Here is a 16528-nt window from a genome sequence, read left to right as displayed (position 1 = left end):
TCGGGTGTGTTAACTGGGTGTATTTGTGCGAAAGAGGGAGGTAAGGACGAACAGAGAGTTATAGATTGACGTTGCTTTGATCGGGAAAAATCTCATGATAATGATGCAGATAGTAACAGAAGAGAAAACAAGTGAAGAGTTCCTTTTGTAAAAATGAATTATCTCTACTTTCTAAACATTTCTTTTGATTAAAATATACAAATAAATAGGCCTATCTGGTTGACTTAGTTTGCCTCCATTACAGCCAATAGCTTGCCACATTATAATCATAAATATATATTCAAGGTCCATCTACAATCTCTTCTTCTGATAGTTTGCTCAGTTGTCATGTTGATTTCACTCAAAGTAAGGTTTATGCAAGTCTTAAAGTCACCTACAATTCTACAGTGACAACACTGTTTTATAATTATTTTAATGTAGGTCTTTATATGATTTACAAGTGGCCAGAATATAATTATTATAGCACTTTTTAAAAAATACATTTTATTATTACTTAATTTTACTGACTTTCATTTGATTGGTTCCTCTGGAGAAGAGGGGCGGGTTAACAAACCCGATTGGTTCACTCATAACAGGAACTCTTCTCATTGGTTCGGGTAGACGTCACTCAAAAATATTGCTCTCGCTCTCTCTTCCTGTGTTACCGCCCTTGGTCTGATAGCGAAATCAAGCAGTGAAGAGACATCGCATTCATTGGAAGACTGGGGATATCTGGAGACGCCTTTAGTTGGGACCCGTTAGTATCAGGTAAGGAAACAAATAAGTCTGTTGTTTTAGATTAATTACGTTAAGTTATAGCCGTTATGTACTATGAAGTAAATCGCCTAGCAACGTGTCTGAAGTGCCAGGGTTAGCGCGTTAGCTGCTACATGTCAGGGTGGTTACTGCATCCTACAAGTGGAGCTGTGTTACTAAAGTTAATGGCACTTAAAGCTCTTGTTCCAGCTATAACTAACTCTTCTCTTTAACTTTACATGGTAACCTTTTATCTATGGCTTGATGATCACCATGAACATGTTTACTGTTAGCGTGGTCATTATAAACAAGTCGAGAGCGAGTTAGCTAACGATGTGAGTAGCTTTGCGGTTTCCACAGGAGAGAGAAGAAACTATGTCAGCCAGGTAACCCATAGAGGAACATTAAAATGCTCGGTGCTTTACACATTGATATATGTTGTTTAATAGACATGCTAAGTATCCTTTTAATGATTGTGGTATCAGTCCGGCTCACGGTTCTTAATGTGTCGCAATCTCAGCTGCCCATCCCTTTCAGAGAGAGCAATGCATTTCACAGACAGGGCATCGACACCGTCTGTATTGTTGTGCGTTTGTGTTTGACTAAAGATAAGAGTTTTATTTTTGCTAGGGACATACTTTTGGTAGTATCACTCACACCAGTGTGGAGGGTTATGGGAGAGGACTACATTTTCAGATAGGTGCAAGGTCAGTCCTTGTTGGAGAGCTTATGTGGCTGTTTTTAAAGAGGTAGTTTGGTCAATGGTGAGTGATGGGTGTGGTCGCAGTCTTTAAGGAGGAGGTCTGCATAGAGGGAAGTTTGTTTTTCTTGTCTCCCTGTTTTGAAGCCTGAAGGCAGGTGACCCTCATGAAGCTCAGGAGCAGGTATTGCAGCACACACTGAGAGATGATCAGGTGGTGAGTGCTGACTTGACACATTCAGTGATACTACTTACTGCACTACCGTATGCAGATAAACAGGCTCCTCAAACAGTGCTGTTTGTGTAACCTTAATACATTTCCCCGAGAGAGTGAAACCTGACCTTGAGTGCCAAGTTTCACCTTCCTTGTAATGCGGCCACAGGAGTGAATCGTGCTTTGTCAGTAATTGTAACACAGGTGTGAAAGCGTCAGCCTCTCCTAAGCCTGTTTTATTCACATCACAGCCCTTTGCAAGAAATGCAGGGCACCTCATTTGGAAACTGCTCTCATTATAGCCTAATGGAGAGTGTGTGTCTGATGTGTGCTGCTTGAACAGGGGCAAAGCATGATGTGTGTTGTTGGAGAAACACACCCCACTTCCTGCTTGGCCCTCACCGGGTTTGTTGAGTTGGCAGAAGCGACATTTTTGAGTGAATGAACAACATATAGATTGCTTTTCTTTTTCCTGACACGTCGATTCATTGACTGTTGAACAAGGGAAAAAGCCGAGCCTGGTTTTTCCGGCCCTGATACTCAGTCAAACATCTGTACTGTCATCACTACTGAAACACATTGTATTGTTCTTTTTTTTTATCCGCTCTTTTTGCTTATGTAATGCTGTTAACAGCAGGATCATACCCTCTGTTGCTATATCTGTCTTCTTCCATCTGTTTTCTATCACTTCTGACACAGGAGGCTGCGCTCAACAAGGATGAAGGAGAATTGAGTAAGAACAGGGTGGAGAGAATAAAAACGAGGAGGGGAGTAGGTGGGTGGGTGGAGGAAGTGCAGACTCGTCTCCCATGGGCAGCAGAGCCGGGTCGTTCTAACTATAGTCTGGTTGGTGGGCGTTGTTCTGAAATAATATAATAACCACTCAGTGCTTCATGTTCTTGTCTCAGTTGCAAGTTACTATTCCTCCTGCTCTCGCTGAAATCTATTTTAGTAGCAGTGGAAGAGTCGATTGTAATATCTGGACCTTGAAAAAAAAACAACTAGTGCGTCCTGGTGCAGTCCTCAGTAAATATGTTTATGTGACGGAGTGGCACGCATAAGCCTGAGGTTACTGGTCAGTGTGGGAGGGCTTAAGGTGAGTGTAGTGCAGACAGGTTTGAAGTATTATTGGCTCTGAGCCATATGTTGTTGTGTTGAAGGATTAGCAGAGGGGAGAGGGAGAAAGGAATCAATCAGATTGGACTAATGGATCCTCTCGGTGTCTCTGCCTGGGCTTGAACCCACCATTATCCCCGTCTGCATGCTTCAGTTCTCTTCAGTCTGCACACATGCTTAATAACTGGGCCTCGCCGTCTACAGCCACTGTAGCTCTAAACGTGTTGACTTACATGTCAATGAAGTGGAAAGTGTTTTTTAAAGAGTAGGATAATATGTTAAAGGGTGTTAGATTGAGCTGGTCTTGCCATAAGAGCATTATATTTGTGTGTGTGTGTGTGTGTGCGTGTGCGTGCGCGTGCGCACAGCCGGCATGTGGATTAATGCTTATAGCAGTCCAGGGTTTCTGCTTTTTCCAGATCTTAGACTGGAAATGTAATCCCAGCATTTTGCCTTGTGAACATGTTGGGATTAGTCCAGGTAACTTAAACCAAACGATGACCACAGAGACATAAATCAAACATCATTTGATGCCAGATTAATCTTTCCAGACTGCTGTGGAATTAAAAAACGAGTTGGGCCTGGACACGAGGGATTAGGGCAAAAAAAAAAAACCCATCAAAGTCTTAATTTTCTGAAATGTTTCTCGACTTTGAAGAGCTGGCACGCTGCAGCCAGGGGATACAGGCCGAATGACACTTTAGAGTGTGTGTGTGTGTGTGTGTGTGTGGGACCCTAAACTAAACTCCGTCTTCCATAAAAAAGCAAGAAAAGCTGTTCAGCGACACCATGAGAAACAGATCCTGCTGCTGTCTCATGATCACTGCACAAAGATTGTTGTTGTGGATGGAAAGTGGAAAGGTGTTTTCATATGATTTGGATTAATGTGGAATTTCATGAAGTCGAAGTTAAGATCGATTTTTCTATTCGAGTCCGGTGTTTGTGCTGCCTCACTAAAGCTTTTACCAGCAGGTCAGTTTTAGTATTTTGTTTTATAAAATATGTTTCTTATTTAAAGATGGTTTTTACTTAAAGGGATACTTCACCCAATTACATAAAGCTGTGTATCATTAAAAACATGGTAGTAGTGTTGAATGGTCATGAATCCAGCCCTCATTTTGCCCTGAGACGAGAAAAATGTGTTTTTCTTTGCCTGGAAGTTTTCTTCATGTGATGCAAAAAGCGTCATATTGCATCACGTGAAGAAAACTTCCAGGCAAAGAAAAACACATTTTTCTCGTCTCAGGGCAAAATGAGGGCTGGACTCACGACCATTCAACACTACTACCATGTTTCTAATGATACAAAGCATCATGCAAATGGGTGAAGTATCCCTTTAATACATTCAGACCAATACATGTGTCAGCAGCACTCATATTTCCTGATATAAACCCACCTGTCTTTGAGTCAAATGTTGTTTTCTAAAGACAGTGTGTTCAGTAAAAGCCTCCCGAGCAGCTTTGCATAGTCAAATTGGTGCACAATCCACGTGAAAACCTTCAGAAAGGATCGGCCGCCACACCGATAATCGTTTAATGTTACCTCTCTGAAACGGTCTCCTTTTTTCACATCATTCTTCTCTGAAATGTTCATACTGGCCTCTTCATATTGTTTCCTTGCATCACTGTGATCGAATGGACAGTGTGTACTTCACCTCACGTGAACGTCTCTGTTTTCCAGGATCTGATTGAACTACAGTAGAGACCGTGGCCCTGTGTTATTGTCATTATTTTCATATGCTCGGTTTGATCACACTCATCAGTGCTGACATTTCTTCTGCTGGCACCCGGGCCTGTGAGTGCCCCTTCTATGACACCCATAATCACTTCACAAATAAATGATGTGGAGTTGGAGTGGTGTGATGATAGAGGCGATGAGGAGGAGAGTCCGTTCAGGACTGAGGCTCGTGGCTGCACAGTGAAGACGATGAGCAGAACATGAAGAGAACCCAGACTCTAAAGGGAATTTCTCTGAGCGGAAGAAATCAGTCAGACACTAAATGTTTTAAAGAGTCCTCTCCTAACATGCAGATCTGAAGGATGAGGAGTTTTCCCCGCTGTCCCTGAATGTGGACACATGTAGACACGAAGTGAGACGTATGGGATCTTTCTTAAGTACTTGTGTGCCTCCTCGGTATTTACACAAACAAACACAGTTTCGTCTTTCCTGCTTATTTTGCCTGTGGCCTGACCAAGCTGTAACGTTTCAATGTGTGTAGAGTTAAGATTGTGTGAGAGTGATTAGGACCAAAACCATCTGTGGAGTCCTGCAGGGAGTCTGGAAATCATGAGGTCATTTAGGTTTGGGACTGTGGCGTGGGAGAGGGAAGTAAAGGCAGCATAGAGCCTCTTCATTTAGTTTGACAGGATCCACCCACTCCTTAACTCAGTCACTTATCTGAGCTTTATTTGATCTGGACTGCGGGGGCTATCTGCTTGTACAAATATGTCAAGTGTTTTCTCAAGTACTTCTAGCCCCTGTTCCAGTTTGCTTTGTTTTTTAGGCGATCATTCTGAAAAGTGAAAATACAGGAGTTTGAGAGGCGTCTTTAGTTTCAGTTTAACGTTCTCTAGTTAACCAAACTTTTGAGTTATTGATCCTCGAAGGAGCAGTCAGTCGATTTGATCAGGCCCGAGAAGGTCTCTTTGTTCCAGCTGTTCCAGCTGTGCGTTTGAGTTGCGTCACCGCGAGGCCTTCTCCTCCAGCCCAGCTGTGATGGGACTATTGTTTCCCAGAGATCAGATAAACAACGTCAAGCTCAGTTTAGATCAGGCCAGGGAATTGAGAGCTTCATCACCATTCCTGTTTCTTTTTTGTCGTCGTCTGTCTTCAGGTAGCCTCTTCCTGACCTGCAGCTGTGAGCCTGAGAAGAAACACCGTGGCTGTGGTCTGCTGTCCAGTGTTCTGCGTCGCAAGCTTCAGCCGGCACCATGGCGTTGTCGTTCAAGAAGGATCTGGACAAGTACAAGGATCTTGACGAAGATGAAATCCTCAACAAACTGTCGGCGGAGGAGCTTAAACAGCTGGAGACGGCCCTTGAAGAGATGGACCCTGAGGTCAGGGAGTGGTCAAAGACTGGGGAGCTCCAGGGCTTTTTAAACGGAAGGGAGGGAGTTTCTGTAGCAGAGGGATTTAGTGGGAGAAAAACAATAACAAAAAACACAACAAACATCAGGCATATTATGGCCGTAAGAAGGCTCCCTTTTTTCAAACAACCTCTCCCAGTTAATGCCACTTTTTGCTCCTTGAACTTCTAAATTCCAAGGGAGAAGTTTTCCGCAACACCTCCCAGTCCTCAGCCTGCATAGTTTTGGTAAACAATTTAAGTGAGGGACTGAGGGAGTCTGAGCTGCAGTAACTGTCAGCAGGCTGCCAAGTGTTTGTGTTTATTTGTGAAAAAAAGCTTTAGAGTATAATGAAACCCTTGACAGTCTCCTCGGCGTTGAATTTAAATTCCAGCGAAACCGAGTGAAACAAATAACCGCGCATGGTGACCCACAGGACGGGCCGCAACAATGGAAGAATATCAAATTCTCAATTTCATTACATTAAAGTGGAAGAGTACAGTTTGTCATGTTGACACTAAAAATGCTTTTAGTTTCATTGTCTGCTCGCTAGTTTACTCACACCCTCATCCCCGCCCTGAAGTTCACATCTTTATGTCGAGTTCAGTTTACGAGAAGCTGAAAGTTGACTTGCATCAAGTCAAACTTCTGTTATAAATGTTAACGTCCTGTGAAGTAAACTTTGAATTGATGTCCTTTGTCTTATACACAAAGTGCGACACCTGAAGTGAAAGCAGTTACAGCACAGAGCTTCAGAAACAAAGAAGAAACTCTCCTTTGTGTGCGCAATTTGTATCTGACAAAAAGTTTAACGGGCCCCCCAACATAAGGAGAAGACAGTCAGTCTGTCTTTGGTTTACACACTGAAAAATGTACTCACAACTGACTCGTCTTCCTGAGTGAATCTGATGTGATGTGCTGACATCACAAACGGGCGTGGAGCGAGAATGGCCAGCAGAGCTTTCAATCAATCAGACTTTTCCACTTGTTCTTTATTCAGCATGACAATCAGAAATGTTAAAGCAGTTCTGTGAATCGACGTTTCACATATTACTGTGTTTACAGCTTTAGATAAAAGAACGATATAACATTTACCCAGTAAGGCTCCAGTGAAGGTGCTGAACTCCACTCCTGTGTTTTGTCTCTTCAGAACGCTCTTCTCCCAGCCGGCATGCGTCAGAAAGACCAGACGGAAAAGAAAGCCACAGGATCGTTTAACAGAGAGGGCCTCCTCAAATACCTGGAGAAGGAAGCCATGGAGTACAAGGACCGAGATGACATCGTGCCCTTCACCGGAGAGAGAAAAGGTTTGTGCACTGAAGTAGGAGGCATCAATATTTACAAACATTTCACCACTGAGAATCAAACAGAAGAAGTGGAGGGGTCGCAGTGAATTCATCCGTCTTTGTATAGCTCTGATTCATGATGGATGTGAACGTGCAGAGAGCTCGACAAACATCGAGTAACAGATCAGATTATGAAGTGTTTCATCGAGTTCTGATTGGTGTGAGGTTCCTTCTGTTCTCTTCGGTTGAGTTCAGACTTACTTGTCAATGAAATGATTCCATTCGAGATGCAGTGAAGTCGTACGCTGTTTCACCATCCATTATCTCAGCAGTGCAGTGCTTTAACATGGTAGGCATGTATCTCTCAAGGGCTGATGAACTGAGGCCCGTTTGTGTCTGCATCGCCAGTGCACACGCGCACACACACACACACACACACACACACACACACACACACACACACACGCGCACACACACACACACACACACACACACACACACGCACACACATACACACAGCAGTAGTTACAGCTTTCTGTCTTGCAGGGTATTATTAATGCATGTCAGCTCTTATGCAACATAGAGCAGTGAGGGGGAGGTGTGTTTGTACCAGGGGAGAGGAGTCTGGGATATAAATGTCTGAGGTGTGTGTTCTTGACAGATGTTAGTTTGTAGATTTTGGTTCTTCAAACCGTTTTGGATCACAGCACATCAACCATTTAAGAGTGACTCCACGAGCACTTACTTAAAACCCCCAAAATGTGATTCTTTTTGTGCCCCTCTGAGCTCTCTTCAAGTGACCCACTGTCATCTGTTTTTGACATTTCTTATCCTTTTATGGCTTTGACTGTCAAAGCAATGTAAATCAGAGTATCAGCTTATTGGAATAGAAGTGATTCCTCGTCTCATTCACTGACGTGTCATTGAGAAATATCAAGGTGACGAAAGCACGGATGAATCAGAATGAGAGTGAAGCCGTTGAGTTTCATCGTAAGTAAAACTCTTCATATTTTATAGGTCTTGTCAGTGATGCACGTGTACACGATCAGACTTGAAGCAGACAGCGGCGTCTGTCATCTTAAGAGTAAAAAGGCATTGCATGTGGGATGCATCATGGGTAAAACAGCGAGGGACATGACAGGAGGTTGTTTCCACTAAGGGGACTGAAATGGTCGGGGGACTCTCTTACAGCACAGCAGATATCTGTGATGATGTTTCTCACACGCTGTGAAATAAAGAGCATGTGCCGATCCAGATGACAACAACCTGCTCTTATTGAGAGAAACCGGTTCTATTCAAACAAATTTCAAGAAGAAGATGCAGCTCAACAGGAAAAACCCTCGCACAAAAAACGAGAAGAGGAAGTAATCTCGGAGTAATTCTTGTTTAGTGGAATTTCTTTTGTTTGGATCTCTGGAGATCTGCACGCTCGACTCTTACTGGAGAGGAAATATGGAGCTGACATCTTTCCCCTGACCCCGACTTGGCCTGTTGGAAATGATTGTGTGTGTTTATGTGTGTGTGTGACAAAATGGAAAATTCAAAGCGCTGTGGTAGTTCTGTGGAATGTGGTTGACTCAATTCCCCTTGTGCTACTCGCCCCCCGCTGATAAATAATGTGGTCATGTGTGTGTGTGTGTGTGTGTGTTCAACAGCAAACATAATGTCAGAGGAACACAGTGCAGCCTTTTATCTAGCCAAATGTTGTCACTTTATGGTAAGTTTGATATGAGTCCATTTTGTTCTCATGGTGAGGGTTGTAGAACACTAAGAAAGTGACATTTGTGCTGTAAGGGAGGAACTTGTAGTGTGAGTGTATCGTGACATGTGTTTGTTATTTTGGCTGTTGAGTCTTTTGAAGGCCGGAGTAGCGAGTGCAGAACAAACCCACCGATAAGTTTAAACATCAGTAATAGGTGACAGGGCAATAACAGACATCTCACTAAATAAACTGGTGTGTAAAAAAAAAGTTTCCTCTGTTGTGCCGGGCACACACTGGACTACTGAATCTCTTGTATTCTGTCAGCAGTTTTTGATTCAGTCCCTGATTTCTGGATCAAACAGACGAGCGGACTGTGGGGCCGACGCTCCAGAGGGACTGGCACAGGATGCTGCCTGATGACTGTATTTACTGTTTACTAGCTTTCAGGAAGTGCCAGAGCCCCCAGACCACTTTGAATCATTTGATTGGCATTAGGGACTCAGAAGGAGGGACAGAGGGGGAGGGTCTGTTCTTGGTTTGTCTTTGTTGAGAGAGACAAGCCTACAGAGAGACAGTGAGGGGCACCCTCTGCAGGGTCTCTCCGTCTTCTGGGAGTGTTTGTAATGCTCCAGCAGTGCGCTTTCGATTAGACTCCACTCATTGTTCAGTGACTTCCTTGGGTCAGATGGGTTGCCATGGTAATTTGTAGTTGACCACACTCATGGCTGGACTGAGTTCAGCTGATCTGCACTGCTCGCTGAGGAATGTCGTGTAGAAGAGCAGGATGCATAGACGTGTTCAAACATTTCCGCTGTTCAGACGTCACTTGTCAAAAAAAATCAATTCAACTTTAGATTTCAACAACAGTCAGTCACAGTGGATATAATTACAGTCAAAAAGAAGGGAACGGCAACATGAAACTCATAATCCACGACTTGATCTGTGCTGCAAGAAAGACTTAAACATCTAATCTTGTTAAGTAAACAAACCAGGAAACACACACTGTGACATCATGCAGAAACAAAGAGTTTAAAGCTCAGGAGGAAGGAACAGTGTTCACAGTTTCAAGGCCCTCTTGTCGAGTATCTGTTGGTTTTCAGGAAACAAAAGTCCGCGTGTGTAGTCGTTACAGTACTGATTGGTGTTTGTGTTTATTCATTTGCATATTAATTATACTGTGGGATCTGTATATATCAGGGAGTGTGTCCGTCTGCTTACAGAGCAGCACTTGTGTAAGGCAGTTGTCTTATGACTGTGGCACAAGGCAAGAGTCGAGGAATGGCTGAATGTGAATAACAACACACATTCATCAACAGTTGGACTTTTTTTTTATCTAAATGGGGGAGTTACGTAACATCCAATAAAACCTTCTCCGGGCCTGTATGTACCTGTTTTCACGTTAAAGTAATTTATTGCCTGCCGCTTTTTAAGAGTCAAACCTTCATTTGTGAAAGTCTCTCTCTTTTTCCCTCATGGACTTTTTCTTCTGTCTCCTTAAAGGTAAAGCGTTTGTTCCCAAGCAGAAGCCGATAGAAACGCGTCAGGAAGAAGTCACAAAGCTGGATCCAGAATTGGAGGAAGCCCTGTCCAGTGCCACAGATACAGAACTGTGCGATTTAGCAGGTAAGAATGAACAAATCCCTTTTTAAAACATTTCTAAAAAAAGGCTTCAAAGCTCTGTGTGAAGGTTGCTTTGTATGTGCTCCACACAGTGTTGTAGTTGTCTTTGAGCTTGCCCGAGCTCGGTCTGGGGTGCGACCATAAAACACAAGCCCCTTTCAGTCCGAGGCGCCGTCGTTTGCTGTGTGATGAGGGAAGGACAGGGCTCACTGAACAGAAGAACTTTATTGCTACAGCCTCTAGACTTGATTACCTTTTATTCAATTACTGATACTGGAGCATTTTTATTTTTTTTTAGCACATAAGCGTAGACAAGCTCTTCTCTCAACCATAACTGAGTGTTTTGCTCTTGTTTTGCAGCGATCCTGGGTGTTCACACACTGGTCACCAGTACTCAGACATATGACGGGACTGGGAGCAAAGCGGGTTACAACAGTAAGTACAATCACAGGATTAACCCCTTAAGTCAGAGCGCCGGAAAGGATCTACTTGTTGACCTGTGACTGTGTTTCTGATCTAGATGTGATCAAAGGGGAGAAGATGAACCCAGTGTTTGACGAACCTCCAAATCCCACTAATGTAGAAGACACTCTGCAAAGGATAAAAAGCAATGACAGCTCCTTAACAGAGGTCAACCTCAACAATATCAAGGTACACAGAAGCACAAGCTGTGTGTGTGTTGTGTGTCTATGTGTATTGTTGTGTTTCAGGACAAGTAGCAGTGTGCATTTGTTTTTCAGAACATTCCAATTCCAACGCTGAAGGACTTTGCCAAAGCCATGGAGAAGAACGCGCAAGTCAAGAAGTTCAGCCTGGCAGCAACACGGAGTAATGACCCGATTGCTGTGGTAAGATGGTGGCTTGTGGGATGTTTAACAGCTTTGTTCACACTGAACAACCCCGTATTTAAGGTCTTGTTTTATTTTCCTCCTCCTTCCTTTTGCACTCTCCAGGCGTTCGGCGACATGCTGAGGGAGAACAAGACGTTGCAAAGTTTGAACCTTGAGTCCAACTTCATCACTGGGGCCGGTGTGCAGGCTTTGGTTGATGCGCTGCGAGACAATGACACTCTCACAGAGATCAAGATAGACAACCAGGTAACAGATGCTTTGTCGCACACACTTATATGCATGCACACACGCTATGAGGCAACATCGGGGGCTAAAAAGGCAAACGTGCCAAATTCTGCAGTTCCTTGAACGGCCACTTGAGGGTCGTTCAAAAAGCACTCGTAGTACTTGTGTATTTATTTAAAATAGGGACAGTACACAATGACAAACATAAACATGTAAATTCACCAGACTGAAGCAGGTTGGTGGTACAACGTATACAAAAAACATTCAGCCAGAATAACAAGGAAATATCAAAACAACAAATACTAACCAAACAAAAACATCTACTGTGGTGTTATGTGGTTGTGTGATTTGGTTGAATACAGACCAGGATGAAGCGACCTTAAGTGTTCAAGTGCAGGAGTATTGCAGAAGATTATGAGGTTCTGATGTAAACTGCATGTTTGCCCTCGAGCGTGTAACTTTAAGTGCTGGTGTGACTGCACATCGCTCTCATGCACTGAGTTTGCATGTTCATAGTATTACCTAGGGTTAGCATACATGCACGTTAAAACCCCAGCAGAGACAAACCTGTTTAACGCAGCACACAAAAAGAATCATTGAGGTTATTTTAATTTGTTTTTAATCTTAATTTTAATCATTTTATAATCAATAACTAAAGGGGATTCTTGTTCTGATAGAACTCAGCTGTGTGATTTATGTCAGGACTTAAAATCATGTATATTCAGGGGTGCAGCTAAACAGCTCTTTTGCTGTAATCATTCATGGTCACTGTAGATGATTTAAGGGGACTTACTGAGAAAGTCTTCGCACTCTAAGTAAAATGGATTCACTCAGCCTAAAGTTGTAAGAAGTGTGACACACAAACCACTTCTTCAATGACAGACAATCACCAGCTGAGAAGTTCCAGCACAGGAAAAGAGGTTCAAACATGTCTCTTATTTTTTTAAGTTGGTGTTCCTGATGTGACTGATGTTCGCGTTTTGACCTCTTCAAATGTGTTTGTGTTTCAGAGGCAGCAGCTGGGTACCACCGTAGAGATGGAGATAGCTAAAATGTTGGAAGAGAACAATAGCATAGTGAAGTTTGGCTACCACTTCAACCAGCAAGGACCTCGCTCCAGAGCAGCTGCAGCCATCACCAAGAACAATGACCTTAGTATGACACACACAAACACACACACACGCACACTTAAAACACACACACACACACACACACACATATATACAAGAATTTCAGGTGGATGACTCCTGCTGGTTTCTCTGGCTTTGTAAGAGTGACGTGGTCTCCTCTCTTGTAGCTCGTCGTCCTGTCACAGTCGGGGTAGTACAGGTGTGATGCATGGGTGTGCTTTTGAGTTTGTCAGTGCATCAGTGTTTGAATGGAGCGTTCACTGCATTAACAGTGTGGAGGTTGACACGGTGTGAGAGTACTGAAATCTCACTTGTGTTGTTGTTTTTTACACGCTGACACATGCTGTTGAAACCTGTTAACTCTGACTGCTTGGCTCATGATGATGTGACATTGTGTTTCATGATAAACTAACGGGCCTGTGTAGATTGAAGGCATGGACAGTCCCACAGTTTTTTTTTTCTTTCAATCAATCAATTCCTTGGTGTTTAAAAAAAGATTTGTTATTGATTGTTGTCTTTTCACTTTCTCTCTCTCTAGTCCGCAAGAAGCGAGTGGAAGGAGACCTGTAGGGACGTTCCCCGGCCCGTCTCTCAGCCAATCCTGTCGTTTCATCTCACCGTCGTGTGGAGTAATTTCAGCCAGTGCCCTGGTCTCATCTCACTGTGTGGAAACTTAAGTCTTGTGCCAAACTGTGGGGCAAGGCGTGCTCAACCAGAACATACATCTGAGAAGAAGGGAAATAACTGGAATTGCCCTCTCCCGTTCACATGTTTATACATATGTTTATTATTATTTTGTTGTTGTTATTGAAGGTGTAAATCTGTTTAGCTTTTAGTCATTTCATTTCAGCTGTTCCCTTAAATGATCTGTCCAGACTTTTTAACTTCCTTTTTTTTCTCCTTTTGTACTATGCTATAAACATGACCACGTAACAGAGACAACAGTAAGAGCTTTGTAAAACACCAGTATTTCCACCATGATAGTTTGCTGTTACGGCCTAAAGCTTCTGATGAAACCCAGAATCAGGTGACACGAATCAAAGCCAGACTCGTCTGTTAAATAACCTCCAGATGGTCATAGCTGCGTCTAAAGTGATCATAAGACATAAGTCACCTCGGAGTAACGTCTGACTCATGGTTCGGATCACTCCTGGCTGGTCCATCTGCATGCTGCTCTGCAGGTGTCATTCGTTGGAGTTGCCTTGTAAAACCAGCTCAACTGTCTCAGGCTGGTGTGTGTAATGGTTCAATGTGTGCTGACCTCAAGCTGCAGTCAGCCTGAAAGCAGATGCTGGCTCACGCCCTTATATAAATACTGTAAGTATCAATGTGTAATATTTTATATCACTTCACTGTTTTATTCTTGCTAAAAATCTTATTTTCATGTGCTTTGAATTCAAATGTTGGCTAGTCTGATCACTTGTATCCCTGAACAGGAAATGATGAGAAGGTTTGTTGTAGAAGTGAGCTCAGACTGTAAAATGAACAGGATATTAACCCCAGTCTGGACTGGAGAGAGGCTTCAGCCTGCTCTCATAAATGATGCTGTAACTGTCTGCTCAGCACACTGGGTGTCTCTGATGCTAAAACCATGCCAAAGACTAACACATGCAGTGCTTAGAGTATCTGTATTGACATTGGCTACTGGTTCAGGTTTTTGCTTTGTCATCTACAGTCACTTACTCATAAAACTGTCATCGAGTTAGAAACAATACTCAAGGTATTTCAGGCAACACATCAGGTCAATATTGTTTCCTTCAACAAATGAAGTTAATTAAGATGCGAGCTGGCTAACATTTTGTGTGGAACTTCTCAGGTTGCGAGTACTTGTGAAATGTTTCTATGAACAACAACGCATCGATGAAAAGTCTTTTACAGATCCTAAATTTTGCTCACATTGCACACTTTCACGTGGCTCTCGGTATTGCAAGTCATACATTATGTAAAACATGACATGATGCGTGTGCCTCTAAATCATCCTCCTTTGGTACACTAACCTGCTTGACTTTAGTATGACCGGACTATTTCAGGTGTTACTTGTGGACTATATGTAATGAGATGCACTTGTGAACAACATCGTGTTTGTGTCCTAATTAAAATCGCCCTGCAGCCTCACATTCCTGGACTTAATCGTCCAGCTCGGTTCTCTACTTTGGGTTTGAAATCTGAGTTTGTCTTGTCTGTTTGTATTTCCTCTAGGACCTTTTTTTTTTTTTTTTTTTTTTTTACATTACCATGCATTGTTGGTGGAAAACTGCTTCTTTGCTTGAGCTTGTTAAAATATTCTGTGATCTATATTACAGTATGTTTATTAATTGTATAATGCCATCTCAAATTAAAAGTAGACACTTTTATTTGTACTCTCACATTAATTTACACAACTCATTGCTGAGATGTGTTTTTATCTTAAATCAAACCCCAGGTGTATACTCAAAATGAGAACTATGTGATTTTATGAACCCACAAACTGGTAAAACACTGCTGAATATAAGACATCCTCAACAATAAATGTTTTTACAAATCCTGACTTGTTGACCATTGTTGTTTAACATTTTTTATTTAAATCTATTCGTTTTTAAATGACTGATTGTGCTGTCGAGCCCTCTTCATCAGCCATTTTGAAGATAAATATGAAACATGCTAACATAATAGACTGTCTAAATAGTCATGATTGCCTCAGATCTAAGAAAGTGATCATATTAATGACATGGTGCACAAGGTTAGTTACATAAGAATCACTTGTACATAACTGCAACCTTTTAATGGTCAAGTTCAAACAGTACACCAGCACAACTACAATCAGGCATTCGTTTGTATGAATCGGGCCGGATTCACAAAGCCTTAAGGAAAATAAAATAAAGTGCTGTTTATTTTCTGAATTTCAGTCTGAAGACAAAAGTTATGAAAATGTCATATTCATGATTAAAGTGCTTATTTATTTTCTTACCTTTAGAAATGAGATTCTTGAAAGCAGAGTTTTTAAATGTCCTAATTTTACTCTTAACTTTAAGGTAACATTACATTTAAAAAATACACTTGTTATAGTTAAAAGGTATGCCTTTAAATTCATTCATTTAAACATTTTAGACAATCCATTTGGGTTTTCAGTTGTATTAAACTTGTCTTAACTTTTATTGTCTGTTTAATTTTAGCCACTTTTGTTTTTGGTGGGAATCTCCTGAAAATAAGCTAACACAAAAAAATATTGTCACTAAAAAATCCCCAACTTCAGCATCTGAGAAGTTCTTCAGAAAATAAAGAAGGTATTAAGAAATGTACAATGATTTGAGATCGTTTCCAACCAACTGGCAGTCAGACTGACAGAAGCCTGAGCTACGCTGTTACCATGACTAACAAAACAACTGCCTAGTGTGTCCAGAAATAAAGTTAGTTGTGGTCGAGTTTGTCATAACTGAGGGACAGGCCTTATAGTTTGATAGGTGCTCTAGGTGGTGCAGCCTGGCCTACGTATTCACCCTTTAATCAGATCCAGTTTTTCAGATTGTTTGCTCATGCCTGAGAGATGATGTAATGCATATGACTCCACAGCTCCCTGAGAGTTTCCTGTGTGCAGAGAGCTGTGGTGAGTTGCTGTCAGAGAAAACTCTGCACTGTTGGCAATGAACTCTGCTCTCTCTCTCTCTCCCTCTCTCTCTCTCTCTCTCACTCACTCTCTCTGTGTTTGGGTGTGTGTGTGTGTGTGTGAATGACTCAAGTGTTTCCACTCCACTGGTATAGAGAACAAGAACAGCAAGAACAGCAGCATGTGTGTTAATTGTTTAAGGAGGCATCACAGGGCTTATAAAGGACTGGAACAGGCTCCCCACAGATGTGAAAATCTGCACAAATTCAGCAGCATTTTCCTGTGAAGTGAAAAGATTGGA

At 42.3% G+C, this 16528-nt stretch overlaps 1 protein-coding gene across 2 annotated transcripts; it reads left to right on the top strand.

Moving 5' to 3' along the window:
* The first annotated feature begins 597 nt into the window (after positions 1-597).
* On the top strand, positions 598-15171 carry tmod2 (tropomodulin 2). Of its 2 annotated transcripts, none has more exons than XM_079339906.1 (10): positions 598-747; positions 5599-5821; positions 6981-7137; positions 10319-10441; positions 10799-10873; positions 10959-11089; positions 11179-11286; positions 11392-11535; positions 12525-12669; positions 13183-15171. In XM_079339906.1, exons 2-10 carry the CDS (start codon positions 5696-5698, stop codon positions 13212-13214), a joined length of 1041 nt encoding a protein of 346 aa, XP_079196032.1. In that variant the 5' UTR covers positions 598-747; positions 5599-5695; the 3' UTR covers positions 13215-15171. The 2 variants fall into 2 exon arrangements, with proteins under 2 accessions (XP_079196032.1, XP_079196033.1); XM_079339907.1 differs by lacking the exon at positions 598-747 and adding an exon at positions 865-1121.
* The last annotated feature ends 1357 nt before the right edge of the window (positions 15172-16528 follow it).

Source organism: Symphodus melops, assembly GCF_947650265.1.
Source record: "Symphodus melops genome assembly, chromosome: 3".
In the NCBI taxonomy this organism is placed as follows: domain Eukaryota; kingdom Metazoa; phylum Chordata; class Actinopteri; order Labriformes; family Labridae; genus Symphodus; species Symphodus melops.
This window is presented reverse-complemented; position numbering and strand designations above follow the sequence as displayed.